The sequence below is a fragment of the Fundulus heteroclitus genome, unplaced genomic scaffold, assembly GCF_011125445.2.
Source record: "Fundulus heteroclitus isolate FHET01 unplaced genomic scaffold, MU-UCD_Fhet_4.1 scaffold_521, whole genome shotgun sequence".
Taxonomy (NCBI): domain Eukaryota; kingdom Metazoa; phylum Chordata; class Actinopteri; order Cyprinodontiformes; family Fundulidae; genus Fundulus; species Fundulus heteroclitus.
Window position 1 is genome coordinate 20,337 of NW_023396947.1, and position 27,803 is coordinate 48,139.

At 41.4% G+C, this 27,803-nt stretch overlaps 1 protein-coding gene across 2 annotated transcripts; it reads left to right on the forward strand.

Annotated features, from left to right (window-relative positions):
• Positions 1–26,730, forward strand: LOC105940334 (von Willebrand factor A domain-containing protein 5A-like). 2 transcript variants are annotated; one of them, XM_036132540.1, is made up of 18 exons: positions 13–143; positions 3,114–3,158; positions 3,349–3,551; positions 3,637–3,859; positions 5,287–5,453; positions 5,538–5,652; positions 5,753–5,901; positions 6,494–6,582; positions 6,793–6,937; positions 7,251–7,330; positions 7,414–7,528; positions 7,620–7,778; positions 7,878–7,981; positions 14,340–14,572; positions 23,475–23,504; positions 24,730–24,893; positions 25,397–25,520; positions 25,647–26,730. In XM_036132540.1, exons 2-18 carry the CDS (start codon positions 3,116–3,118, stop codon positions 25,724–25,726), a joined length of 2,223 nt encoding a protein of 740 aa, XP_035988433.1. In that variant the 5' UTR covers positions 13–143; positions 3,114–3,115; the 3' UTR covers positions 25,727–26,730. The 2 variants fall into 2 exon arrangements, with proteins under 2 accessions (XP_035988434.1, XP_035988433.1); XM_036132541.1 differs by lacking the exons at positions 23,475–23,504; positions 24,730–24,893; positions 25,397–25,520; positions 25,647–26,730 and adding an exon at positions 15,159–15,483 and having other exon boundaries at positions 1–143.
• The last annotated feature ends 1,073 nt before the right edge of the window (positions 26,731–27,803 follow it).

Below are 27,803 nucleotides of genomic sequence, written 5' to 3' on the forward strand. Positions count from 1 at the left end.
GACGACGGGGCGTCTACGTATATGATGTCTATGAGCTGGGCTGCTGCAGTCCTAACCTACAGACGCAGACATCAACGAGCTACTTTAAACCAGAAAACTAATCCTTTGTTTGTTTTTGTTTTATTCAGGAACTGTTCTCACTGGTGAGTTTTCCTGTCGACTACATTTATTTACGCTGTTCTGATGCGTTTGTTTAACGCGGAAATTGATCCAAATAGCTGAAGACTATCATTGCATTTAGATCTGAGTAGTTAGACAAATCATAGAATGTCTATGGAAATGTTTTTCTTGTAATTCACTTTACAACAATGGATGTGTAAGCGTAAACATTTGGGAGAACTTCTATTACTAGTGTTAACCTTTCCTGTTCTACTCCCAGACCGTAGTCGGAAAGCACAGGGGAGAGTTTCCTCCAGGGCCGAAGTTGGCTCTAACTTCGGGGCTAACCCCCTTTACTTTATCTGCAGCAGTTAGTGAACAACTCACACGAAGGCTCCGCTTGTCCTTTAACTGTGACAGCCTAATTTGCCAACAAACTGTACATTCACTGTTAACTCTCTTGCTGTCGTCTTTCACCAAGGCACTCGCTCCAATCCTCCGCGCTCTCTCTCTCTCTCTCTCTACCACTCACACGTTACGGCTGCACATGCACACAGCTCTATCCCTTAAAGGGGCCACGCTACTCTTATAACACTAGGCTATGAGTAGTGATGGGTCCGGCAACACCGATGCGTCGGCGCATGTGTCGAGCTCATAGAGCAAAACCCGTGTCGATGCGCGTATCGACCACTGAGCTCTATTATACACTGGAGTGCTAATCACCGTCTGTTTGAACGAGTCGCTTTGAAGCCACCAGCCGCCATATTGGTACTCCCTATTTCCCCCCAGTAACTAGGGAATATGTGCGCTACAGCATCGAATAACGAGGATTTTCTCATGTTCAGGGGGGTCTTAAGACTTTTCAAATGTCAAATGCCATATACTTTTATGTTATGTTCTAAAAATATCAAGTACTGAGAAAGTCATGTGCTGAAATATTTTGCATTTATAAATATATACATAACAATATACAAAAACATATATTTACATATGTGTATACATATATATATATACATATACACATACTTATATATATATATATATATATATATATATATATATATATATATATATATATATATATATATATATATACACATATATATATAAAGCAGGTCTAATACTTATATAAATATATACATATATTTAGATGTAATATATATTTATAATTTTTATAGCTACAGGGTTTACTCGGAACAAAGTCATCTATTGAGTGTCAGAGAGATTTAACTGCGACAGGACAACATGGCAAATTTGACACTCAGGACAGGTATTTTAAATGACCAGCAGATGTCGCTGTTCATTAATGTGACAGTTAATCACCATATCCAGCGTATTTTAACACCTCATAGTCAATAAATGGAACATTTATGAAACGGTGTGTTGTGTGTGGAACTTTATTTTTGTGGGGGAGAATTTTTTTAGATATATATCTGGGAAAACAGCCAATATAAACAAGAGTAAGGTAGAAAAAATAATAGATCGATCTCTCTCTCCCTCTTAATTCACGAGAACGCGAGCGCGTTCTCGTGAATTGATAATGTTTGTGTCCTGCTATCAGCAATCCTCTTATTTCTGTAATGTAAAATCATAAATACACACTACGTGTTGGAATACTGTGTTTGGTGGCTTACTTTTATTTGTCAGGCTAAAGTGACAAAAATTGGAAAAAGACCGATTATCTTGCCATTTAAAATAACACAAAACAGCATAAGAAGACCTCGTTTATGTATTTTTGTAAACAACAGCTGCCGATTAAACTGAATATTACAACCTTGACATGATTATAGAAGTTGTTTTACTGAGAAATCAACTAGAAGCGCCGTGAAAACGTCTTCAAAGCGCGCTCCTGACACAGGGGGAACAGATTTTCACAGGGGAACTGAATTTCACACCCAATAGTCAAAATGTAGTTTTGTCTAGTCAAAATGCATTTTAAGATATCTGGAATGTAATTACTGATAGTCAGATGAAACCAAATTTATGTTAAAACGGCTTGCCATACTAGACAAACCTACATTTAAGATATCTTGAATTGTAATTTTGACTAGTCAAAAATCCTTTTAAGATACCTCTAAATGAATTAGAGATATCTTGAATTATTCAGCTTTTCCATTTAAGATATCTTAAATGGACATTCTGACTAGTCAAAATGACGTTATAGATATCTTAAATAACACATGAACCGGGGGTGCGCTTTTGTTTTCAGAGGAGCTTAAGGAGGGTGTTGTAATGTCTTGTGCCGTCTAACATGTCAAAATCAAGAGCTATAGCCGGCTTTACCATAATTCAGAAGAGGCAGATAGCTTTACCAAAGTATAAAAACTGCATCTGGTTATTAACTGAACTGGCCCGGGCTGCGAAATATTCCTTATTTCCAGCTTGGACATGAGTCGACAGTAGCGCTTTCCGCTTCCCTAAGCCGCTTTTCCGTGCTTTGTGTGTGTCGGCAGAAAGTAAATCCAAAATTCTTTGCAAATTTCTTAAGCATTCTTCAAGTATAATATTTTTGCGCTCTTCGCATATCCCATACTGAAAAAGCTCTTTCTATATTGTAGCATTTTCTTACAATTTTGTCGAAAACTGCCAGCGCCATTGAATGTTCAGGCAATTATTTGAACAGCTTACAGCCAATAAGGAGCTTACATGCAATGTCTTATTTCAGATATCTTAAATTGTAATTCTGACTAGTCATAATTACGTTCGAGATATCTTAAATTACATTTACAGATGTGCGACGCTTTCAATGACGAATCCGGTGACGTAATTTTAGTTATCTTGAAAGGAATTTTGACTAGTCAAAATTTAATTGAAGATATCTTGAATTGTTATTCTTCCTAGTCAGAATGTAAATAAAGATATCTTAAATTACAATTCAGGATAGTCAACATGTAGTTTTGTCTAGTCAAAATGCATTTTAAGATATCTGTAATGTAATTACGGATAGTCAGACGAAACCGAATTTATGTTAAAACGGCTTGCCATACTCTCCACGCCTCTCCCTTGTTTCACAGGTATGATGGTGAACTGCGGTCTGCTCAATAACAGGAAGGAATCAGGTACTCAGCTGTTAGAACCTGATTGATTGGTTTCCTCTCAGCATTGTTGTAGCTGTCACTTTGGTGAACTCTGGTACCATTTGGTGTGTCGTAAACATATTTCAGCACAGAAGGAGCTGTTAAACAGTTTAAGAAGATATTTATAAAGTTTTTGTTTGGGTTCCTTGTCTGATTAATTTTGTGGCTTCAGTTCCTCTGAAGAGCAATGAAGTTCAGCTGGAGGTGAAGGACCATGTGGCTACAGTGGTCTCCACTCTGAACTACGAGAACATGGAGGACAAACTACTAGAGGCTGTTTTTGTCTTCCCTCTGCCTGGAGATGCTGCTGTGTGTCATTTCAGTGCTCAGATTGGACAGACACACATTGTAGCTGAGGTGAAGGAGAAACAGCAGGTGAGCTGGACACAGAGACGTCCTCTCTGTGAAGGAGGTGAAACAGTAAAGTGGACATTGCTGACATGTTTCATGTGGACTGCAGGCTCTGGAGGAGTATGACGATGCTCTGAGCTCCGGTCAGCAGGCCTTCCTGTTGAAGGAGAGTGACCAGAGTCCAGATATCTTCTCTCTGAGTGTGGGCAGCCTGCCTCCAGGAGAGAGCGCCTCCATCAGGCTGGAGTACGTCACTGAGCTGGCTGTACAGGCTGATGACGGACTGAGGTTCTGTCTGCCTACTGTGCTCAACCCTCGGTACCATCCTCGGGGTAAGAGAACAGTCCAAAAAAATAAATAAATTGATATTTAGGAAAATATAGAAAATGTCCAACCTTCAGACAGTTGCTTTTGAGGTGAACAAAGAGAAAAGCCTGCAGCTGCTGCTATAAAAGACAGCGCCAAGTCTATCACTCCAGTAGAAAATTTTACATCATGAGTTCCTGTCACTTTATTTCAGGAATAATGATGGATTGTTTCCAGTCATGCAGTAAATTCTAACTGTGTTTACAGAATGTTCCCCCTTAACAACACCGTTGGGGCGTGTTTGTGGGAATTTCCTTTTTTTTAGCCAAGTTTGGGGCCATAATGTAGTTGGAGTTTCCCCAACACGCAATGCTCAGTGGTATTACGTAACACATGGGTCCGTGTACCTTCAGGCAATTAGTACACGGACTGACAGCGGGCGTTTCAGGCAGTGGTTTGGATTTCACTAGAAAGAGGTCGAACAAAATGCGGAAATGTGCAAAACATGCCATAACACCATTGCCACAAAAGGTAGCAGTAGCACAAATTTGTTCCACCTAAAAAGTCCTCAGTGCAAAATGAAGACTCTTGTAAACTCTGCGTGTCGACCCCCCCCCCCCCCCCCCCCCCCACACACACACACACACACACACACCGAAGGAAACTTTAATTAAATCAGCCGTAAAACAGTAGAAACTGGTGTCTTCTTTTCCTAAATCCCATATGACAGAAAAAAACGTTTGTTTAAAATTTCCAAGCACCTAAAGAGCAATGGAAATATTTTTGAGATGCTCTGAATATGTAGCTGTGACTGGTCAGTTAAATTTAAAGTCACAATACAAGCTTTTGTTTTTGGGATTGTCACATTTTTCCTTGGTGTTCATTGGCCGCTGGGATGTTCTGTGTTTTAAGGTCCAGTGTTGACCACGAAAGAGCTCTAATGTGACAATATTGTAATTTGTGAAAAGCTTCTATGTGCTAACCTGACTTCCGCCAGCTGTATGTCGCTCCGCCTAGCTTAGTGAAGCTAGGCGGAGCGACATGCAGCAGGTGGAAATCAGGTTATCTATGTGCAGCTGTGGTTAAAAAATGGCTAAAATATAACATTTTAAATTCATTTTTATTTTGCAATCAATTTTTCAAACAAAAAAATTTGACACGTTAATTTGAGATATACCAATGCAACTTTAGGCACTATGTGGCTAAAAACATTTGTTTTACAAGGTTATTTGAACATATCGTGATATATATCGTGTATCGTCATATAGCCTAAAGATATCGTGATATTAGATTTTCTTCATATCGCCCACCCCTAGGTCTTAGCAGATTTTGCAAAGGTGGAATATTTGCAGGACACAATGTAACAAAGCCGAGGCAGGTAGATGTATAGAGTCATATAAATTTTAACCAAGAAAGCCAGATGACTCCCAGTTGTCTCTCATGTTGTTTCTAGGTAATGAATGTTTTAGGGTCCATATGACCTCAGTTCCAGCCTCTCTGGTGCCCTACAGTCTGTCCTTCTCTGCCCGAGTGTCCTCTCCTCGTCCAATCACTAAAGTAGAGTCCAACTGTTCCCTGGAGCCTCTTGAGTACCTCAACGCTGATCAAACTCAGGCCACGGTGGGTAGAGAGCTGATGGTACTATTGGGTGTGTGGTATAAACAAGAGTAATAGCTTTCTATTATTTTTGTTTTTGATTTGTAGGTTAAGTTGGCTGCAGGACACAAGTTTGACAGAGACGTTGAACTGTTGATTTATTACAAAGATGCCCACCAGCCCACTGCTGTGGTGGAGGCAGGACAGGCCTCTGCCAAACCTGGTGAGAACAGATTAGTTAAGATATTAATCATCAGTAGATGTCAGAATATATCAGTAAATTACAGGTTTGTTTTCTATTTACCATCTTCAACATGTTCCAGGTTCTCTGATGGGTGATCCAGTGGTGATGGTGAGCCTGTACCCCGAGTTCCCCCAAGATGTGATATCCTCACTCGCCTCCCGTGGAGAGTTTGTGTTCTTGATGGATCGATCAGGAAGTATGAATTACACTCGCATTAGCAGTGCAAGGGTATGTATTTAAGTGTTAAAGAGATGGTTAAGGTTGTTTAAAAAGGGTTTTTGTTGAGAGTTTTTGGACCATTGAATATCTTACCTGAAGGAGATAACTGCTTTAAGATCTTTACTCTAATGAAACCAAGATTAGTTTTCCAACTAACAGCTTGTCAGGACAGGTGTGGACTTAGCCATGTTAAAGCAACTCTAGTTTATCAATAGTGGTGACAAGATAAAATTGCGTCTTCAGCTTTCTTTGCCACAGTTGTTGAAAACGTGTAATTATTTATAATTATGATTGAAACAGTAGATTTAGAAAAGTTTAGGTGAATAGGTATTTTCTTTAGCCACTTCTGATTCATGAAGATCAACACACACCTGCTTTTCTGGAATATAATGTATTCTTGTCTTTGAAGAGCGGGCTCAATAAAATTGTTTATGATTTAGATTACACATCTTAACATGTGTTTGTCAGAGATGGCAACACTTGTAAGGTGCATTGTGACCATAGACTTTCACATAAATAACCATTTAATGCAAACCTGACAACAGTTTCAAGCATTCTTCTCTTTCTGAGTGAGTTCTTTACTTCCTGTGTCTTTATTTAGGACACTCTGCTGCTGCTGATGAAGAGCCTACCAATGGGCTGCTACTTCAACATCTACAGCTTTGGATCACGGTTTGAACACATCTTTCCGTGAGTGAAGTCTAACCCATAACCCTCAACATCCCTTGAATAAAAGTGTTTTCCTTTTTATAACAATGTCTACACCAGAGTAAAATAAAGTAAAATAAATAATTTAGAAATAATTTTAAGATATTATATTTAAGATATTTTCTACATGTTTTGTGGCTTTTAATATTCTCTTCATTTTAGTTGAGATATTCCCTAATTTTCTTCTGTCAGTACGAGTGTAGAGTACAGTGAGAAGACCATGGAGGAGGCTCTGAAGGAGGTTGAAAAGATGGAGGCTAATCTTGGAGGAACAGAGATTCTTCTGCCTCTCAAACACATTTACGCCCAGCCCTGCATTCCTAAACAGTTTCGACAGGTAAGTTCTAAACACACTGGTGTTGCACCAACACTCTTGGTTACACTAGCCATTAATCAGTTTTAGCGCATCAAGCAAATGTAAACACTCTGGGTTTTCAGCACAATACAGTAAACTTCCTATTGCTCCACCCTTCCAAGAAATCCTAGACAAACCCGTTTTCTTCAAAACTCATATTTGTATAGCTGTGGTTGCTCTTGACCCATGTTAACACCACCAGTGTTACTAAAACCTCTGAGATATTTTCCTGAAGACTTTGAGCTCCTGTTTGAATCTGACATTGTCTAACTTTATCTGGTTTCTCCTCCCTCAGCTGTTTATCTTCACTGATGGAGAAGTGGGAAACACCAAAGAAGTTATTGATCTTGTTAAGATGAATGCGGCCACCCACAGGTGAAACCTTTAACACTCAGGTTCCCAGTCTGGGTCATGTTCTGATGTTATTGGGAGCTTGAAATCAAACTCTTGTATCGTAGGTGTTTCTCTTTTGGGATTGGAGCAGGTGCCAGCTCTGCTCTCATCAACGGGATGGCCAAAGAGGGAGGAGGACACGCTCAGTTCATCACTGGGACTGACAGGATGCAACCAAAAGTAAGAACAATGTTTGGCTAAAAAATCACCACCACATTAGACTGTGACTAGAATAAAAATAAAAATTTCACATCTATTGTTTGGACCACAGGTGATGCAGTCTCTGAGGTTTGCTCTGCAGCCAGCTGTGGAGGACATTTCTGTCTCTTGGGATTTACCAAAGGGAGTGTCCTCCACCATTCTGTCTCCACCCATTACAGCTATCTTTCAGGGTCAGAGGTCACTGATTTATGCTCAACTCACTGGACAGGTAGGGTCACCACCATCTCAGTTTCTGTATATTAGGAATCTCAAAATATTTGTATTTTAATTTTTCTACTGTTTTTCTTTTCTTTTTTTTATTTATCAGACTTCAGAGGCAACAGATGGCTGTGTGACGGTGAAGTACAGCCTGGCAGGTCATCCCTCTCAGAACCAGCTACACTTCAATCTCAAACCTGCAGAGGACACTGGGTAAAACAGCTTACATCCTGGTTTTAGTGATTATATTATGTTAGCCTCGTGAGACCATCCTGATCTCGCGAGCTTTCAAGGTTTCACTCTCAGATCAGTCTGGCTACTCTCCGTTAAAGAAAATTTGGAGCCGTTCACCAAACGAACGTCCAATCAGCGTTGGCTTTGAGGCGGGTTGAGGTGTGACGCAACGGGAAGCGCGTCAGTTCAGTCTAAAGAACATGGCGGTTTCAGCCGATGAAACTAGCGTTAGCGTGGCTATCGAGCAAGTTTTATCGGAATTACAGAGTATTTCTCTGCTGAGCTAACGAGCCTTTACCTGCAGCAGCAAGAGTAGCTTGGCTTGTGGTTGTGTTTTCGTCGTCGCTCGTAACAGAGCGAGGACGAATCTGATTGGTTCATTTGGCCCGTCTATCACCAACATAGGCCAATCAGCTAACCAGTATTTTCGCCCCTTCCCAAAGTTACTTCAACGGAAGGTTTCCAGATGGATATGCGGAGCAAATCTATCTGGCGGAGTCAGGTAAATATTATGTTCCTTTATGTCATACTTGTTTAAATGAGATTGTGTTCCCACAAGTAGTACTTCACAGATTCTGAGGCCAAATCATTTTAGTTTTTTTGAAACATGAACCCCATCCATTGTTAATAGTCATGGTAGGGCACACCCAGGAAAAGTTGCTAGTCCAACACAGGGCAACACACACACACACACACACACACACACACACACACACACACACACACACACACACACACACACACACACATTCATACCTAAGGGCAAAATATAGATGTTTATTATTATTATTATCATTATTATTGAACTATGGGATGAAGCCAAAGTACCAGGATAAACCCACACATGTACTGGGAGAAGATGCAAACTCCATGCATAACCCCAGGCCAGGATTAAAACCCAGGAACTTCTTATTGCAAGTACTGCCCAAGAAAGGAAGGTGGTATTGCTTGTTTTTGTGATATCGTGCATTCCAGCTCAGATCTTTTCTTTGTTTGTCTGTTTGAATTTTTAGCTTTAAAGGTTAAATTGTCTGTTTTAACTGTTGCTGTTTGTTACAAACCTTCCTCTGCTACCGATGATACCTTTGCTTCATTAGTTCAATGTTTGTCTGAAGCAGAAATGAAGTGTTTTGAAGCTAACATCACATAAAACTAGAAGCACTAAACATATTTTAAAAGTTGAAAATAAAAAAAGAATTATACAAACCGGATTTTAATTACAACATAAAAACCCCCACTTCTGATGCCTTCTGCATTTTCCATGACCATTCGACTGTGTGACGTTACCTGAACCATCAGGGACAAATGGCATACGTCCATTCTACTGCAACAAGCTGTAGAACATAGGTTCATCATGGTCCAGTTTGTTGCTATTACCTGTTTGAACCGGGCTGGAAAAACAACTGGAGTTTAATTTTTTACTTTCCTCAATTTACAAAATACTTCAAAACACTTAGATAAGCACTGACATGAAAATTACAATCCAAGCCTGAATAACTGCCTGTTCAGTGACCACTTTGAAGAGGAAGCTTCCAAATACAAGATGTCATTAGAGCTGTCGATTGGTCCCGAGCCGAAGCAGCAGGTTCTTTCAGAGATCCAGCTGTAGGTTCAGGTTCATACTTGGTGTGGTACTTTTTCATACTCCGAGAAGGCTTCTTCTTCCGTGGCTAGAAGTAAACAATTGGAAAGTAACGACGTCCCTGATTCTTCCACCTTGTGTTATAGTTGACCATAGCTCATTGCGTCGGGCAGCTCTGACCACCAATATAAGCCCACTTCGGCCGTGAATGACAAAATGCTAAAAACAAATAATTCAAGTTTGAAGATAGAGAAATCGGTCCCTTGAATGTTTGGTGTAAACCTTAATGGGTCATTTCTCAAAGCACAAGCTAGAATGGCAACAGCTGCAATACCAATAATTTTGGAGGATGAAGTCCCAGGAGCTTAATTTCAAGAATGCAGTATTAGTAGAAAGGTAGGAGAAGCTGTCCTCGCAACAGATGAAACGCAAGAAAAGAACCTATTGAATCTGCTCGGCCACATTTCTGTCAATTACAAAACAATTCAATTCAATTCAATTCAATTTTATTTATATAGCGCCAAATCATGAAACATGTCATCTCAAGGCACTTTACAAAGTCAAGTTCAATCATATTATACAGATTGGGTCAGATTATACAGATTGGTCAAAAATGTCCTATATAAGGAAACCAGTTGATTGCATCAAAGTCCCGACAAGCAGCATTCACTCCTGGGGAACCGTAGAGCCACAGGAAGAGTCATCTGCATTGTACATGGCTTTGCTGCAATCCCTCATACTGAGCAAGCATGAAGCGACAGTGGGAAGAAAAACCACCCATTAACGGGAAAAAAAAACCTCCGGCAGAACCGGGCTCAGTATGAACGGTCATCTGCCTCGACCGACTGGGGTTACAGAAGACAGAACAGAGAGACAACAAGAGAAACAAAAAAGCACAGAAGCACACATTGATCTAGTAATCTGTTCTACATTAGATGGTAGTAGCGGGTGAGCCGTCTTCTCTGGATGATGTCACAGTTAACAGAACGCCAGACCAGGTGTACCTACTATGAAGAGAAAAGAGAGAGAACAGAAAGTTAAAGCAGAAATGACAACACATAATGCATAATTGAAGAACAGTAGAACTCAATATAGTGAGAAAATTAGATCCTGATATACTCCAGTAACCTAAGCCTATAGCAGTAAAACTATAAAGGTAGCTGAGAGTAACATGAGTCACTAGTTATAATTTTTGTCAAAAAGAAAAGTTTTAAGCCTAGTCTTAAAAGTAGACAGGGTGTCTGCCTCACGGACCAAAACTGGGAGTTGGTTCCACAGGAGAGGAGCCTGATAGCTAAAGGATCTGCCTCCCATTCTACTTTTAGAGACTCTAGGAACCACCAGCAGACCTGCGGTCTGAGAGCGAAGTGCTCTGTTAGGAACATACGGGGTAATCAGAGCTCTGATATATGATGGAGCTTGATTATTAAGGGCTTTATACGTTAGAAGAAGAATTTTAAATTCTATTCTTGATTTAACAGGAAGCCAATGAAGGGAAGCTAAAATTGGAGAAATATGATCCCTCTTGTTGATTTTCATCAGAACTCTTGCTGCAGCATTTTGGATCAGCTGAAGGCTTTGAACTGCATTTTGTGGAATTCCTGATAGTAAAGAATTACAATAGTCCAGCCTTGAAGTAACAAATGCATGGACCAGTTTTTCAGCATCACTCCTGGACAGAATGTTTCTAATTTTGGCGATATTCCGGAGGTGAAAAAAGGAAACTCTGGAAACCTGTTTAATATGGGATTTAAATGACATGTCTTGGTCAAAAATAACACCAAGATTTTTTACTTTATTACCAGAGGCCAGGTTAATGCCACCCAGATTAAGTGATTGGTTAAGAAGTTTATTTTTTGAGGACTCTGGCCCAAAGATTAAAACTTCGGTCTTGTCAGAATTTAGATGCAGGAAATTTAAAGTCATCCAGCTTTTGATGTCATCAAGACATGACTGCAGTCGAAGTAATTGATTGGATTCATCAGGATTTATGGATAAATATAGCTGAGTATCATCAGCATAACAGTGGAAATTAATCCCATGCTGTCTGATAATTTTGCCTATCGGAAGCATATATATAGTAAAGAGAATTGGTCCAAGGACTGAACCCTGTGGTACTCCACAGGTGACCCTAGAGTTTGAGGAAGATTTATTATTAACATGAACAAATTGGAATCTGTCTGACAGATAAGATTTAAACCAGCCTAATGCTTTCCCCTTAATCCCTACAGTATGTTCAAGTCTTTGTAGGAGAATATTGTGATCAACTGTATCAAACGCAGCACTGAGATCTAACAGGACAAGTATAGACACAAGTCCATTATCTGAGGCCATGAGAATATCATTAGTGACCTTCACCAGAGCTGTTTCAGTGCTATGATGAGCTCTGAAGCCTGACTGAAACTCCTCAAGTAGGTCATTACTTTGTAAATGTTCACAAAGTTGATTAGCAACTACTTTCTCAAAAATTTTAGATAAGAAAAGAAGATTAGATATAGGTCTGTAATTTACTAACTCATCTTGATCAAGAGAAGGTTTCTTAAGTAAAGGTTTAATAACAGCTACTTTCAAAACCTGTGGTACATATCCATTTACTAAGGATAGATTAATCATGTCTAAAATAGTGCCACTGATCAAAGGGAATATGTCCTTAAACAACTTGGTTGGGATTGGGTCTAACATACAGGTAGAAGGTTTAGATGAAGCTAAAATTTTAGATAGCTCAGAAAGCTCTACTGCTTCTAAACAGTTCAAACACTGCGCAGATTCTAAAGATTCCTCCAATGCTGCCTCACTTACTGAGGACAAGGTAATCATGTTTGGGAGGATGCCAATTATTTTATTTTTAATGGCATCAATTTTATTTATGAAGAATCTCATAAAATCATTACTACTAAGAGCTAAGGGAATGGATGGATCAACAGAGCTGTGGCTCTGGGTAAGTTTGGCAACTGTACTAAAGAGAAATCTAGGATTATTTTTATTCTCTTCAATTAATGATGAAAAATATGCTGCTCTAACTCTGCGGAGGGTCTTGTTATACAACAAATGTTCTGCTGCCATAAATAAAGCAAAGCAGGATTATTATTTTGTCCCAGACTACGAAATGTTTAACCCAAAGAAATTTTGGCAAACTGAAGATCCCCTCAGGCAACCATTGCTGCTCAGATTTTCCCCATTCATTAATTGTGAACTCCACTGTGGTATCATCAGGTAAGTCAGAGATGCTTGATCCTGGATCCTTATTTTATGGCGTCTCTGATGGTCAACATCTCACTCCCTCCATGAATCCCCTTCCCCCTGCTTAACAGAAACACCTCTCTTTCAAATGTGTATATAAGTGAAGTTTCAAAAGCACTGAAGGGTCTCAGTCCTCATAAATCTGCAGGACCTGACAACCTTTTTCGTTATTTATTTTTTATTTTTACATTTAGCTGCATATATAGCCGAGCCAGTCTTGTAGTTTTAATCTTTGCAAACTAATTTAATTCCAGATATGTGGAAGTCTGCTTTTGTTCTCACCTTGTGAAAAGGAGGTGATCCTGGTGTGCAATACATTTATTGTCCCATTTCAAAACTTTGTCCAATCCAACTTTATTTATAAAGCAATTTAAACACACAGAGACCACAGTGCTGTACAACAAACACAAATATAAATAGCATTAAATTCAGTAATATTGATAAAAACAATATAAAAAATAATAAAAAGCTGGTATAAAGTCAACAAACACCAACATATTAAAAGGTAAAAAGATTATTTAAAAGAGATTTCAAAATGGTCAAAGAGGAAGTCTGCCTGATATACAGTGGTAAATCATTCCAGAGTTTGTATTTTAGCCAAAGTTTTTTAAAAACTAGTTTATAATCATCTTAACGAGTATTTGTGGTCAGCTAATACCTGAAACTATCCATTTTGATTCCTCTGAATTATTTCATGACTAAACACAACACCAAATTTAAAGAGTTGCAGTACAACCGAGTGCTCAAGAAAGGTGAAACAATGGCAACAGATAATCCATGTCCAGTGAGGATAAATTAAGCTCTTCCCAAATTCATCACCCTTGATGATCAGTTGTTTTAGTGATCATTGTAAGTTATGTGTGATCTATAAATACCAATTTATTGTATCTGTACTTGAAGTACTCGTACTTGGTCTGGAAAAAAATGGTATTGTGATACCCCTAATTGTTACTGGGTAAAGTTTTACTTGTTTTGATTTATCAAACGGGTTTCTCTTCAAAAGGAGATTTTTGATATCAATGAGAATACCTGTATAAAGGTTAAATTAAAAAATAAAGAAAAAATTGCCAGCATCTGGGCTGCAATCTACATTTACACAGTCAACAAACTGTTTTCCTCAGTCCCATCTCAACAGGCCTGAGCATGACAACATTAAATAGCTGAGGAGACGGTGACAGGTTGTTTCTACTTCCTCTTGTGTTAGTGCTGTGACAACTTGTCACCGCACAGCACTAACAACAATAAAATGGCTTTAACAATCACAAACTTGGGAATATTATCCTTCATCTGCTGCTTTGAAAGTTGCTCATTAAACTATTGAAAAACTTAGATAAATGAGTTTGACTTTTCTTCTGAATGATTTAAAAAATAGTCTCTTCCACCACTGGAAATATGATATAAAATATAGGAGAATTATTTTGAGGAAAAGGTTAAAAAACTGAGAACAGAGAGAGAGTTTGTGTTCATAAAAATATTTAAGCTCCACCTTCAGCTCTCTCTTTCTTCTGTGTTCAGATTAACAGTCCACATGTTGGCTGCTCGCACTGTGATTCGCTCCCTGGAGTCAGAGCAGAGGACACACAGTGGACAGCAGGATGAAGAAGTGAAGAAGAAGAAGGTGGTGGAGCTCAGTGTCCAATCAGGAGTGAGCAGTTCTTTCACTGCCTTAATTGCTGTCAACAAAGACGTCGGCAAAGCAGTTCAAGGACCTCTGGTGCGGAGGAATATCCCAACACCTTTCTATGGAAGTGAGTGATTTGATTTTTTTCTTTTTTTTCAGTCAGTAAACATTTTCCAGTTTAAACCCAGTTTCCCAACTCTGACCTTCTTTTATAATATATTATATTTTTGGTACGAAATTAGTTGGCAGAAATTTGACTAAATGTTTACACAGGCCGTGTTCTGTGGAGGAACTTTATACAGCTGTGCCTCAAATTTTGTTTATTCCCCTGGCAGATTTACATAAAAAATTATCTTAATTCAAGGAAGAGGAAGTTTTTTTTAATGATTGGAAATAAGAAAGGCATTTCTAATTATTGCTGTACGACTGTAAAACCCAGTATAGAAGCACAGGGGCCATTATTGCAGGGTAGAACTGCTGGGTTAATAGTGCTAATAGTGGACAGAGTCCAAAACTCATGTTTCACAGCTCAGGCATAATTGACTAATTACCCTTTAGATTAATAAAAACTTGAAACATCACCACTGCTCTTCTACTGCCAAAGGACCGCTGTCACCAACGTTTTCCTGTTGCAACACGGTTAGTCTGGAACTGTAAAGGAGCAGCAGATGTAGAGCTTCGTATTTAATACTTGACAAACATTTCGTCTTCAGTGTCATGTTTGCCTTAAGATGTCGGGCCCACATGCAGAATACACTCGATGACAACAGGTAAAATTTAAAGGTTTATTTGACTCAGAAGTATACAAGGCTGCAGAGCTAATCTGCGAGAGCAGGAGACGGCTCGAACGGGAACCCAGGACCAGGGAACCGGATCAATCTGGAAGGTAAGGGAAATGATTAATTCTTGGAAAGTAACTAAGTAAATAACTAAGGGATGTAAGCTTACCACGAGGTGCAATACTGCCTAACCGACCGGGGAGGTAGGCAGTGTGGACTCAGCTTAGGTGTTGGCAGCAGGTGTCCGGGCAGCTGGAGAGCGGAGCGAGGGGGTCCGAGCAGCACCGGGGAATCCAGGGATCCAGAACAGCGGGAGGAACCAGGGAAACGTCGGAAGAAGCCTTACGTCCAGGGAGCAGGGGTCGATTCGAGAGGAACCAAGGGAACACAGGAGGAGTCGCCTCGAGGGAGACAGCAGAGCACGAGGGAGGATGTAGGAATACAAGGAGGTACCTGGGAAACACAAAGGGGGATAGTTAGCACGGGAGCTAGGCTTACCGGCGAGAGGTCGGGGCTAGTAGGCATACTACAACGGTAACACTCTGGCACCCTCCTGCTGTTCAAGCACAGTTCTTATAGTGCAGCTCCGGTGCTGCTGAACAAACAGCACCTGGCGACCACGAGAAGGACGTGGAGGGACGGGAGGAGAGGAAGGAGTCTATGAAGGACCGATCCAGGATGGAGGAGCCAGGGATCCAGGATCGATCCTCAGGGCCGCGGCCAACCCAGTCGACGAGATACTGGAACCCCTTACCTCGCCAACGGGAGGCCACGATCCGTTGGATCTGGCATCCATGGTGGTCCTGGGAGGGTGTAGGGGGTTCGGCCGGAGGGCACAAGGGACTAGAGTTGACAGGGTTAATCTGTGAGACGTGGAATGTGGGGTGGACTCGGGAGTGAGATGGGAGGCGGAGACGGACAGTCAAGGGGCTGACTATGGAGGTGATCTCATAGGGGCCGGTGAAACGTGGGGACAATTTTCGGAGGCTGCTCGTGAAGGGAGGTCTTGGGTGGAGAGCCAGACTTGCTGACCGGGTTGGTAACTGGGGGCTGGGACCCGCCTACGGTCAGCAAATCGGCGGTTTAGTTCAACTGTGTTCTTGAGGGCCTGAATGGTCTGGGTCCAATAGTGTCTGCAGCGGTTGATGTGATCCTTAACTGAGGGGACGGCGATCTGTCTATAATCTTCGGGGAGTAGTGGTGGCTGATAACCCAGGAAATCTCGATGGGGGACAAACCGGTTGCAGTGAAGACGTGGCTATTGTGTGCGTATTCTATCCAGGGGAGATACTTGTTCCAGTCTGTGGGGTTCTGAGAGGTGAGGCAACGGAGGGCGGTCTCCAGCTCCTGGTTCAAATGTTCTGTCTGACTGTTGGTCTGCGGGTGGTAACCAGAGGTCAGAGTATACCGGGCCCCAAGGGCCACGGCAAACTCCTTCCACACCCGCGATATAAACTGGGGACCACGCTCAGACAGAATCTCCTGCAGGATTCCGTGTAAGCAGAATACATGTTTGACCAGATGGGCCGTTTCGAGAGCCGAGGGAAGCTTTCTGAGGGGGATGAGGTGGCAGGCTTTAGAAAAACGGTAGACGACTGTGAGGATGACTGTCATGCCTTGAGAAGAGGGGAGTCCAGTGACGAAATCCAGGGCGACGTGGGACCAGGGGCATGTAGGAGGCCCGCAGGAGGTCAGTTGGTCGGCTTATTTTGAGCGCACACGGGACACGAGAGAACAAAGTCTTTGACATCTTGGGACATGGTGGGCCACCAGAACCGACGGGACAAAAACGTGCGGGTACAATGAATGCCAGGGTGTGCAGAGAACTTTTCAGAATGAGCCCACTGCAGGACACGGGACCGGGCGGAGCTGGGCACATAAATCCGGTTGGGGGGTCCAGTACCAGGGTCTGAGTCAGTGTGCTGGGCCTGAGAGATAACGTGTTGGATTTCCCACTGGACGGCTCCAAAAACACACAACGGTGGGAAGATTGTTGCTGGTTCCTTCTCAGAGTCGGGGGGTGAGTAGAGGCGGGACAGGGCGTCGGGCATCTGGTTCTTAGAACCGGGGCGGTAGGAGATGGACAAATTAAACCGGGAAAAGAAAAGGGACCAGCGGGCTTGTCTGGGGTTTAACCTCTTTGCTGTTTGGATGTAGGCCAGGTTTTTATGGTCGGTCCAGATGAAGACGGGCTGCTCGGACCCCTCAAGCCAATGACGCCACTCCTCCAAGGCGACCTTGATGGCAAGCAACTCTCAGTCTCCAACATCATAATTTCGTTCAGCCGGGTATAAGCGCCGAGAGAAAAAGGCACAGGGGTGTAGCTTCTGGTCCTGATTAGAGCTCTGGGAGAAAACCGCACCAACCCCTGTGTCCGAGGCGTTGATCTCAACAACGAACTGTTTCTTTGGGTCAGGATGGATAAGGATGGGTGCTTGGGAGAACCTCTTCTTGAGGTCGGCTCAGTCAGCTTGAGGGTTCCAAGTGAAAGGCATCTTGACAGAAGTGAGGGCGTGAAGGGAGGCGGCGATCTGACTGTACCCCCGGATGAACCGTCGATAGAAGTTGGCAAACCCTAATAAACACTGTAGCTCCTTTCGAGTCTCGGGTACCGCCCAGTCATGGACCACCTTGATCTTCTCTGGGTCAGATCGAACCCGTCCTCCCTCCAGGATGAGGCCGAGGAAGGACACGGAGGGTCTGTAAAACTCACACTTCTCTGAGTCTGACAGGAGGGCATCGCAGACTGTAAACAAACAGCGTGACAATTAGACGACCAGGTCTAAACTCGCCGATCCGCCCAGTTTGAGTGCGGGTAATGCTGCTGTAGCCAGGGAAAACCAAAACTAAAGGCGCGAGCTTAACGGGAAAAACAAAAAAGGTTAGCCGCTCTCTATGATTACCTGAAACAACCAACTCTAAAGGCTTGGTTTTATGGGTTATTCTGGGTAGAACCCCACCATCTAACACTGAGACTTGGAGGGGTGAACTAAGGGGAACAGTGCCTGCCTGGAGGGCTCAATTAAATTAAAGTGGCACCCCGAATCCACCAGGGCAGATAACGAAAATGTGTCTTGGGCGGAGACAATCGCAGGCCTTATACAAAGTCGCTGGAGAGAAGAAAGTGACAACTTAGATTGGTCCGTCGGTTCCTCCGCTACAGCCGACGGACCTGATCTTTTGGCCGCTCAGGGCAATCTTTAATAAAATGAGCGGCAGAGGCACAATATAAACACAACCTTGAACTCTTTCGCTGCTGCCTCTCTTCAGGAGTGAGCCGAACCCGGCCCAGCTGCATTGGTTCCGGAGCCGGGAGTGGAGAATCAGCAGGATTGGGGAGGTTTCACTCGAGGGGAGGCGGTCGACTGACGAGTGGTCTATCGGGTCGGTTCTTGGAGCGGACCCGGAGATGGTTATCTAACCAGATAGCTAGGGAGATGAACTCGTTCAGTGTAGTGGGTTCCTCCATACGCGCTAGTTCGTCCTTAAGGGACTCATCTAGCGCCTGGAAAAACACGGTCTTTAAAGCGCGCTGCTCCCAACCTGCCGCAGCAGCCACCGTGCGAAACTCAACGGCGAAATCTGCAACACGTCTACCCCGCTGCCGGAGAGCTAAAAGTCGCCAAGAATCCTGAACTTCAACGACTTCTGCTGCAAAGACCATTTTAAACTCAGACAGAAACTCGCTGAAAGTGCAGCCGAACTGCTGGCAATCGGGGAAAGCGGGTCTCTGCCCACTTAAGAGTTCGGCCCGTAAGCTCTAAGTTGCACGGTTGTGTTCCTCAGGCGAAGAGAGTTCTCCCAGGTGCTGGCTTGTGCGTCGGTCAGGCCTGGCCAAGGCTAATGGTTGTTCAAGCCTCTTCCTTCGTGATCAGGAAGAAGGTGAGGACGAAGTAGCGTTGTCCTGGTCTGTTCCAGAGAGAGGTGGTCTGAGAGAGAGGCTCTGAGAAGTGTGTGCTGGTCAGGAGTGCTCTGACCTTTTGTCTGTGGGGGGAGTGGATTGGTTTTACTGCAGCAGGGAACCCCTGCCAAGAGAGAGACCGCCCCAGGCTGAATTCTCCTTTGTGGCTGTGAGGAAGTTCTTTGCCTAAAATGCATTTTGATTCCTTCCCCATCAGACATGTTAACACAATTTAGCCATGGTGTGATGGCACTACAACAATAAAGTTGTCTAAGTCTATGTCTAAGTCATGATGTTTTCCTCCCCTCATCCCCTCATCTGTGGCTCATCTGACCACAGGGTCTTTTCCCATGCTTCCTTCAGATTATTCAGATGAACATGATCAAACTTCATACAGGCTAGGACATCTGCTGTCTTAAGCAGGGCCATAGTGTGTAATTAATGGTAACCATACATTTTCCAACACGTTTCATCCCGAGGGGTGCTGGTGACTGTCAATGACCCCCTTAGTGGCTGAACTCCTCCAGGGGCACTGCTTCCCAACTGAGCCTCTACCAGCTATGCTTTATCTCCATCCGATGTATCTCCTCTGCCGGAGATATATTCATCATGCAGCCTTCTGGAATTTTCACTATAAAAACTGCAACGCTGCCAAATCCATCTGGTCGACCACTCATTGTCCTCACAGAAAACCCTTCCTGAAAGCATGTTAGCCAGCCGAGCTGGGTCGGCTAAGCCTCCAGTCAAACTCGAGGACATCAACGCCAACCTCAGCCTTCTCAATATCCCCCGCACAAGGGTCAAGAGTAATCTCATCCAAGATCTCCTTGTGGACCATAAGTTTGACTTTCTGTGGTTGACTTAAACCTGCCAACCACCCAACAATTACTCTCAGCTCAATAACTCCACTCATGGACCGCGGAACGCATTTCAAATTGGTCGGGCCCATCAGGCAATACTCAATACCACTACATACGCACGCGCCCGCATACACATAAAACACCAGCATCCCCTTGATCACGCAACTGATTTGCGTCACATGACACAAGACAAGCCAATCCATTTTTAGACGCCAGAATGTATTGCTTTCTCATAGGCTGTGGTCCATGAGCATGATAAATGTGTCTGCCATGTTATAATTAAAAACGGCACAGAATTTTTATTTAACTTTTTTTCTGACGTTACAGCACACACGCCCCGAATTTATTTCCACTTACAATCATTATATTACAGCTAACACAATATATACAGAATAAAAATACTTTAAAATGAAAAGTCAAACTTACCCCTGCTCTAAATATTCCCGAAAAAGTGTCTCCGTCTGTCATTATGCTGGATGAAGTCCCTGGCTATCCTCCAAGCATCCACTGTGGTCAAAAGATCCCTGTGTGTGTGGGCGCACATCAAGCTATTTAGTCTTTTCTGGGTCATTGTTGATCTCAGATAGGTCTTGATACGACGGAGGGATGAGAAACACCTCTCACCACTTGCAGTGGACACAGGGATGGTGTAGAATAACTTTAACAGCTTATGCACCTCTGGCAGAAGATTTTTTACCGCAGGAGTGGTATTCATTGCCGATGCTACTGAGGCTATTGTTGGGCCTCCCTCAATCCCAGAAGTCTGAATCACGTCTGGCAACATGTCCAGCTGTGCACGGAGAGTGTCGGTGTCAAAATCGCTCTTGTAGAGACCCACTATGGAAGACGGGAAAGGGATCGTCTCCCTTTCAGCTGCAGACACAATCATGTGCTCCAGTGCAGCTGCCACATGCAAGTCTCTCTGTTCAAAACGCCGCTCCAATTCACCATCAAGTAGATCCAGAACTTCAAAGTATTGTCTCTTATAATGATCCGCTGGGTTCTGGAATGTGTGCGCAGGCTAAGCTAACGAAGCAAACGAAGTAGCGGTCATGAGCAGCGCAGAGATGGCTTGCAATTGTGTGGGAAAACTTTTGTTTACATCACATTACACAATCAGCCAATACATTTTTGGATGAGATGATTTATCGCTTTCTCATTGGAGAATGATGCTGCTGCCATAGACTACTGTGCATTTGAAAAAATAGCTATTGAAAGTTTAATTTTATTTATATATATTATTTTACATGTTTGATCATCAAAAGTAGTAGCCCTGCCGGTTCCGCGGTCCATGACTCCACTTGTTACGGAGATTTGGTTACCTTAATAATAATAATTCACTGTAACGTGGAAAGTAATCTACCATACACTAAGCCACACAAGGACTTTTTAAACAAACTTAGTTGATTTGCTCACCCACTTTTCCTCTCTCTCTTAATGTCATTTTAGTGGGGGATTTCAATACATATATGTACAATCTTAATATTTCCCTCACCTGGGACTTTACCACACACACTAAAAGTTATACCCTGGTTCTGGTCATACTGCTGCAATTAAATGAAGTTGTTTTTTTTAATGAGAAGATCCAAATGATTCACCAGGTTCTGTCTCCTAATATGTCACCACCTTTTCACTATTTAAATTCTACCCCTCTGTCAGCCATTTTACAATTTTACTACTACCAAGCATATCTGATATCTCCAAAATTATCTGTAAACCTAAATCCTCTACTTGCTGCCTTGGTCCAATCCCTACAACGATGGTCAAATCTTGCCTTCAGGCTATTCTCCTCTCCCATAACTGCCATAATTTACTCATCACCTGCCACTGGAACTGCTCCTGCTCGCTTTAAAAACAGTGTTATCACTGATGCTAAGGAAACCTGGCTTAGATCAAAACAACTAATCTACATACATCATCTCCAAAATACTACAAAAACAGTCACCTCACAACTTAACTCCCATTTAACTCATAATAACCTTTATGAACAATTACAGTCTGGTTTGTGTTCCTGCATTAACCTTCTTCCCTTTGGCAATATCTTCCAGAAATTTAACATCTATTTTCATTGCTACAGTATGCGGATGATACCCAGCTCTATTTATCTAGTAAGCAAAATTCTATACTCCCACCCTCCTCCTTCACCACCTGCCTTTCCGAAATAAAATATTGGCTCAGTACTAACTTCTTAAAAATAAACAGTGACAAAACTAAGGTCCTCCTTGTGCATAGGAATTATCCAGAGTTGACAGTTTGTCTCTCTCAGTTGATGGCTCCATGATCTCCCCTTTACCTCAGGTCAAGATTTTGGGTGTCATCCTCAATGGCACTATCCTACGGAATATTAATTGCCTTTGCCTCTCCCTTTCCTTGCCTTCTGCACCTTAGATCCTCCTCTTCCATTCACCTTCCTGTTCCTTTATCCCGTGTCAGCACCATGGTGAGCAGAGCTTTCTTCCGCTCTGCTCCCAACTCTGGAACTCTCTCCCTTTTGAACATTTGCAGTACTGATGCCTTTTCTAACTTCAAGTCACTACTACAGTGCCTACTCACTGTAGTTACTTGTTCCTTCAAACTTTTGAATGTGTTTTTAATCATGGTTTGTTGCTGACATATTGTTGAATCTATGCAGTGTCCTTGGGTGCTCTGAAAGGGTCTTTGAACAAAAGTTGTTGTTGAGACTGTGGTCCCAGCTCTCTTTAAGTCATTGACCAGGTCTTCCTGTCTGATCCCTCACCTTTCTCATGGTCATTGACACACCATGGGAGGATATCTTGTATGGAGCCCCAGTTCAAGGAAGAATGAATCATGTTGAATTTCTTCCACTTTCTAATAATTTTACCAACAGTTGTTGCCTTCTTCCCAGGCTGCTGGCCTGTTATCCTGTAGCCCATCCCAGCCATGTGCAGGTGTACAATTTTAATCCTGGTGTCCTTAGATGGCTCTTTGGTTTTACATGTGGTGGAGAGGTTGGAGTCTGAGTGTTTGAACAGGCATATTTCATAAAGGGAAGGAGTGCAAACAGGAGTAATCATTACAGAAAAGAAGTGCAGGATAGAAGAGTCTGTGAGAGCCAGAATTCTTGCTGGTTTTTAAGTGATCAAATACTTCATGCAATAAAATGCTAACAAATTATTTATATATCATACAATGTGATTTTTTTATACATTTTTAGATTCTGTCTCAAAGTTAAAATTTACCAATGATGAAAATTGCAGAGCTCTCCATTATTTGTAAGTGGGAAAACTTACAACATGTGTGATGGGTTAAATAATTATTTTCCACACAAGTTCCCTGTTTAATCTGAGGTTCTGCTTTAAATTATCTCCACAGGTGTGCCTCCATTTAACTTGTGTCATAAAACATGCTATGTGCTGTATTATTCCCAAAGGCGGTTTACATAATTTTAATCAAATTGACAACTATTATTCATTTTAATAACACATTTTCTCTCTTTGTTTTTGTTTTTTCTCCTTTTTTCTGTTTTAGTGACAAGTAGGAATTTTTCTGCTTCAAGGAGTAAGTAAAACACAAAACTAGATGGTCAAGAACTGATTGCTGTGTTTTGTTGAGAATTCTCTGAATTTCTGCATCATTTTAATCAAGCTAGCAGCTATTATAAATTTTAATAACAACATTTTTTTCTCATCTTTTCTATTTTACAAAGTTGCATTTTTATGCCTAAAGTTTTGAAACAAGTTCTCTCTAACCTGGTATTTACAGCTAAAACTAGATCCAAAATAGGTTAAAAAAAACTTCAGTTCCATAGTTGAAGATGCTTCACTTTTCATCCATGGGGCTTTTTCAGTTGACAGCAGGAGTAGAATAAGTTCTAAGCCTTAACGCTGCATGTGTGCTGTAATGCAAGCTTACTATTTTTTAGCCCAACTTTTTAATGTAATTGGTTTTATTTCTAAACTTTTTTGCTATCTCGTAGATTAATGAGAATATTCCCCCGTAGCTAAAACTAATTATAAAAAGAGAGGCTTTTTACCTTTTTAACTTTCTGGCATTAAATCAGCTTTACTCATCTGTTCGCCAAGGTCAATTCTTGCTTGTTTTCTGTGTGGAACTCTAAATGTTTGGATTATGAGACGTTTGTGTTAAGTCTTATTTAGCCCGTATAGCAATGTGGGAGGAGGCGTGGAGCTCAGATTTGGAGGAGACCTGGGTTGGGAGTAGAAGGATAGGGAGGCAATGACACAATTTCTTGTTCAAAGAATTAGCAATGTCAATGCATGAACCTTAGATATATTACCAACCTGCAGCAGAATCTATATTTTAAATTAAACTGTGACTGGGTCAGATGGAGCTTCAATCTGAGCTTCAGCGTCTGACAGAGACAATGCTAAACAGACTGATTAAAACTTTTCAGCAGTTAAACTTTCAACCAGCAAACAGTCATACTATCCTTGTTTGTTTTAAAAGTGTTTCGGAGCAACTCACAGTGAAATTCCAAGTAAATTACAGCTGGATGGAAGACTGTAGCACAGCCGAGAGAAAGGGGGAAGGACTTGTAAGGTGTCCTTTTTTTTTATTTATTTTAGATTTCTAGGCTAAGTCGGCTGTTTTCTCAGAACTCCCTACTCCAGCTTTAACCTCTGTAATGGTCAATTTAACTTTGTTTAATCTTTAAAGAGTAAGTTGAGCTGTTTCAGCAGCCATGTTGCTGATTTAGAGAAGCTGGTTTCATTGTCAGACACCAGCAGTCAAATACGTCTATACTTTTCCTTTTATGTCACAGGTCCTGTGGTTACACATGAGGCAGCATCCCCACCACCCCGCAAAGACCCTCTGCTGCAGCTGGTGTCCCTGCAGAAGGCGTTTGGCTGCTGGCTGCTTGATGCACATCTGGCTGCAGCGCTGGGAAAGACCAGTGAGGAGGTGGAAAAGGCAAAGCCAGCATCGGTGGGTCACTCTCCAAAATAACATTTAATACTGAATAGTTTATAATATTTACATAAATACTGATTATAAATGGTTTTCATTTAAGAAAATAACATTCATGGTTGTGAGGAGTTTGTGACAATCTCCAGTGGTTAGTTGGCAGGAGGCAGGTTAAACCTGGTCACCAGTTCATCGGATAAATTAGCCTAAGTTGCATATCCTCACACTGGGAGGAAGCTGAAGTACCCAGAGAGAACCCACACATGCTTGCAGAGAACATGTAAACTCCACTAAGAAAAGCCCTGGGGAGGATTTGAACCCAGGACCTTACTGTTGTAAGATGGCAGAACTAAGTACCATGTCTCAGTGTCAAGCCTGTAATCAAAGAGTGAAATTGTAATTAATCACCTAAACATATGAAACCTACTCCTTACTCAGTAACCACCAAGCTGCAATCAGTAAAACATCCCTGATTATAACATCTTTCCCTTTTTTATCCTGTTTTGTCTGTCTCTGTGCATTAGGTCAACAGTGAAGTGTGGGCCTCCATTCTGGCTCTGATCTGGCTTCATGGTTTTAAGATGGATGCAAAGGAGGAGTGGGAGCTCCTGACTCTGAAGGCTGCATCCTGGATCAAAGCTCAGAATGGTAACAAACATAATCTGCAGGGAACTGTTGTTTTAACCAGTGTGCATTGATAACTGTAGTTAAAAATGGCTGCCATCTGACAATATTCCCAGTGATCTGATTTCATTTCTACCTTCCTTCCTTCAGCTCCATGTGTGTCAGAGTGCGTTGAAGCTGGAAACACGCTGTTGGGCTGCAGCGTGAAGAAAGAAGATCTGGGGCTCTGAGGTTTTCCATGAAGAGACTTCAGCTTTACTTTGGAAGCACCTAAGTGCAGGAAGGAAAACTATAAAGTTGTTGATTGATCAAGATAAGCAGATTTTGTCTGTCCTTAAAAACATTATACTGCATTTATTAAGGGTGTAATGGTACATAGATTTGTACTAAACATTTTCAGTACAGCCCTTTAGTTCAGCATACAGCCTTTTTTAAACATGAACACATACAGAACGTTTTTTGTGCAACTAAAATGCTCAACAGTGAAGAAAACGGTGGTGAAAAAGTTAAATTAACTAAGCTTTTTTCAGCATTAATAAGGTTAATACATCCTTGCTATGCTGCACATAATTACTCACCTAAAATGATTTCAACGTGAATATAAACATGACAGCTAAAGTCTAATTCTACCTGTTGGTTGCATTCAGCTGGCCCAAAATGGTGCACAGCAAATGGCAGACAGCAATACATCAATGACAAAATCCAACCACATCTCCAGGCAATTCTAAACCAGCCCATTTTGAAATTGTATAATATAATTAAATCTAATTATTTTCAAACAAACATCTCGTTCACTACTGAGTACAGTTAAAAAAGACAACCGTTTTTTTTTTCTCTTGATTAAAGAACACAGAAAATTCACCAAACAACTTCAAAAGCAGAGTAACATACCAAATAGTTTTTTTATGTGTTTAAAATTACACCCCAAGAATTTGGCTGTGTTTCTACTTGTGTATCTGTCAAAGTGGCTTTGTATATTTGCACTCTATGTATTTGCAAAAGTGATGAAAAATGTATTTTTTTATTTGCTGCAAGTTCAACATCTCTACATTTGAAGCAATTGTGTCTAAAAGGAATAAAAACAAAACTAAAAATACCAACTGTGTAACTGTCAGTAAAAAGGGCAATTCCATGACTCACAGGCAGGGGTGGAAAGTAATTAGTTATATTTACTGGTGTTACAGTAATTAAGTAAAATTGTTTACTTTTTAGTTTTTAAGTAGTATACAAAAGGTAAACTTTGACTTGTTCTTGAGTATAATTTGACTTAATTAAAAATAATTTGACACCAGTATCTCTTTTCCTTTATGAAATGCATAAGAGGTACTGTGTTATGCTCATATAAAAAAAAAAAACGAATCAAGTAAGTTTTACTCAAATAAAAATTTGAACGATGTACTTGTTCCTTTAACTTGAGTAACATTTTACACCAGTATGCCTGTGCAAATTATCAGTTATCCGGGTCATCGCAACAGCAAACAGGCTTAAATCAGAGTCAACAGGACTTTTGTTCAGTTCCATCCCTCCAGGAGTCTTTGTCAGTTCTGGTGGCTCGCACATCAGCAACCTTTAGATGGTGCGCTGCTTTTTTTAAGGACATGGAGGCCCATCCTCCTAGGAGCATTCTAAGTCAGATGCAAATCAATGGCCTGGTACTGGTTGCTGACTCTGGTAACTTGTATTTTAGTAAAATTGGATCAAAGTAACTGTACTTTCACTTGATTATTTTGAAACTCTTTCCACCTCTGCCATAGGGCGCTATGGCAGAGGTGGAAAGAAAACGGCCGGCACACAGACGGTTTCTTCCCCATGCTGTCTCTCATGGACACGGTGGGCACCTTACAGTCTGATTAGTTGGCTACAATGCATTGAAACAAAGTTAAGTATATTGCACTTTCACAATAAGACCTTTGTCTTTTCTTTACAGCCTGTACGTTTATAGTGCTTTATCAAGTCCTGAGAACCCTAAAGCGCTTGACCCTACAACCGGCTCGAACCGGCTTTACATAAAAATACTTTTGAGGAAAAACCACTTTTTATACCAAGAAATAAAATTAACAAAGGAGGTAGAAAAATACAGATTAAACAATAAAAAAATAAGAATACAGCAGTTTAAAATTCAATGAAAGGCCTGTATTTGTGTTATGGACAGTCATAAAGAACTTGCAGGTGAGAAAGTAAACTAGAGACAATTATACACAATAATAAACTAGGATAAACTAACAATGTGCATGAATGAATAAATGTGGAATGAATCAGTATTAAGAATAAAATGTAAGTCAAACAATGGATAGGAATGAATTGCAT

What these genes read in the sequence shown, in the direction of transcription:
- LOC105940334 (XM_036132540.1), top strand. Translation starts at nt 3,116, where the DNA reads ATGATGGTGAACTGCGGTCTGCTCAATAACAGGAAGGAATCAG. An exon ending in CGGTTTGAACACATCTTTCC is followed by an intron (nt 6,583 to 6,792) that starts GTGAGTGAAGTC and finishes TTCTTCTGTCAG; the next exon opens with TACGAGTGTAGAGTACAGTG. An exon ending in ATGCTCAACTCACTGGACAG is followed by an intron (nt 7,779 to 7,877) that starts GTAGGGTCACCA and finishes TTTATTTATCAG; the next exon opens with ACTTCAGAGGCAACAGATGG.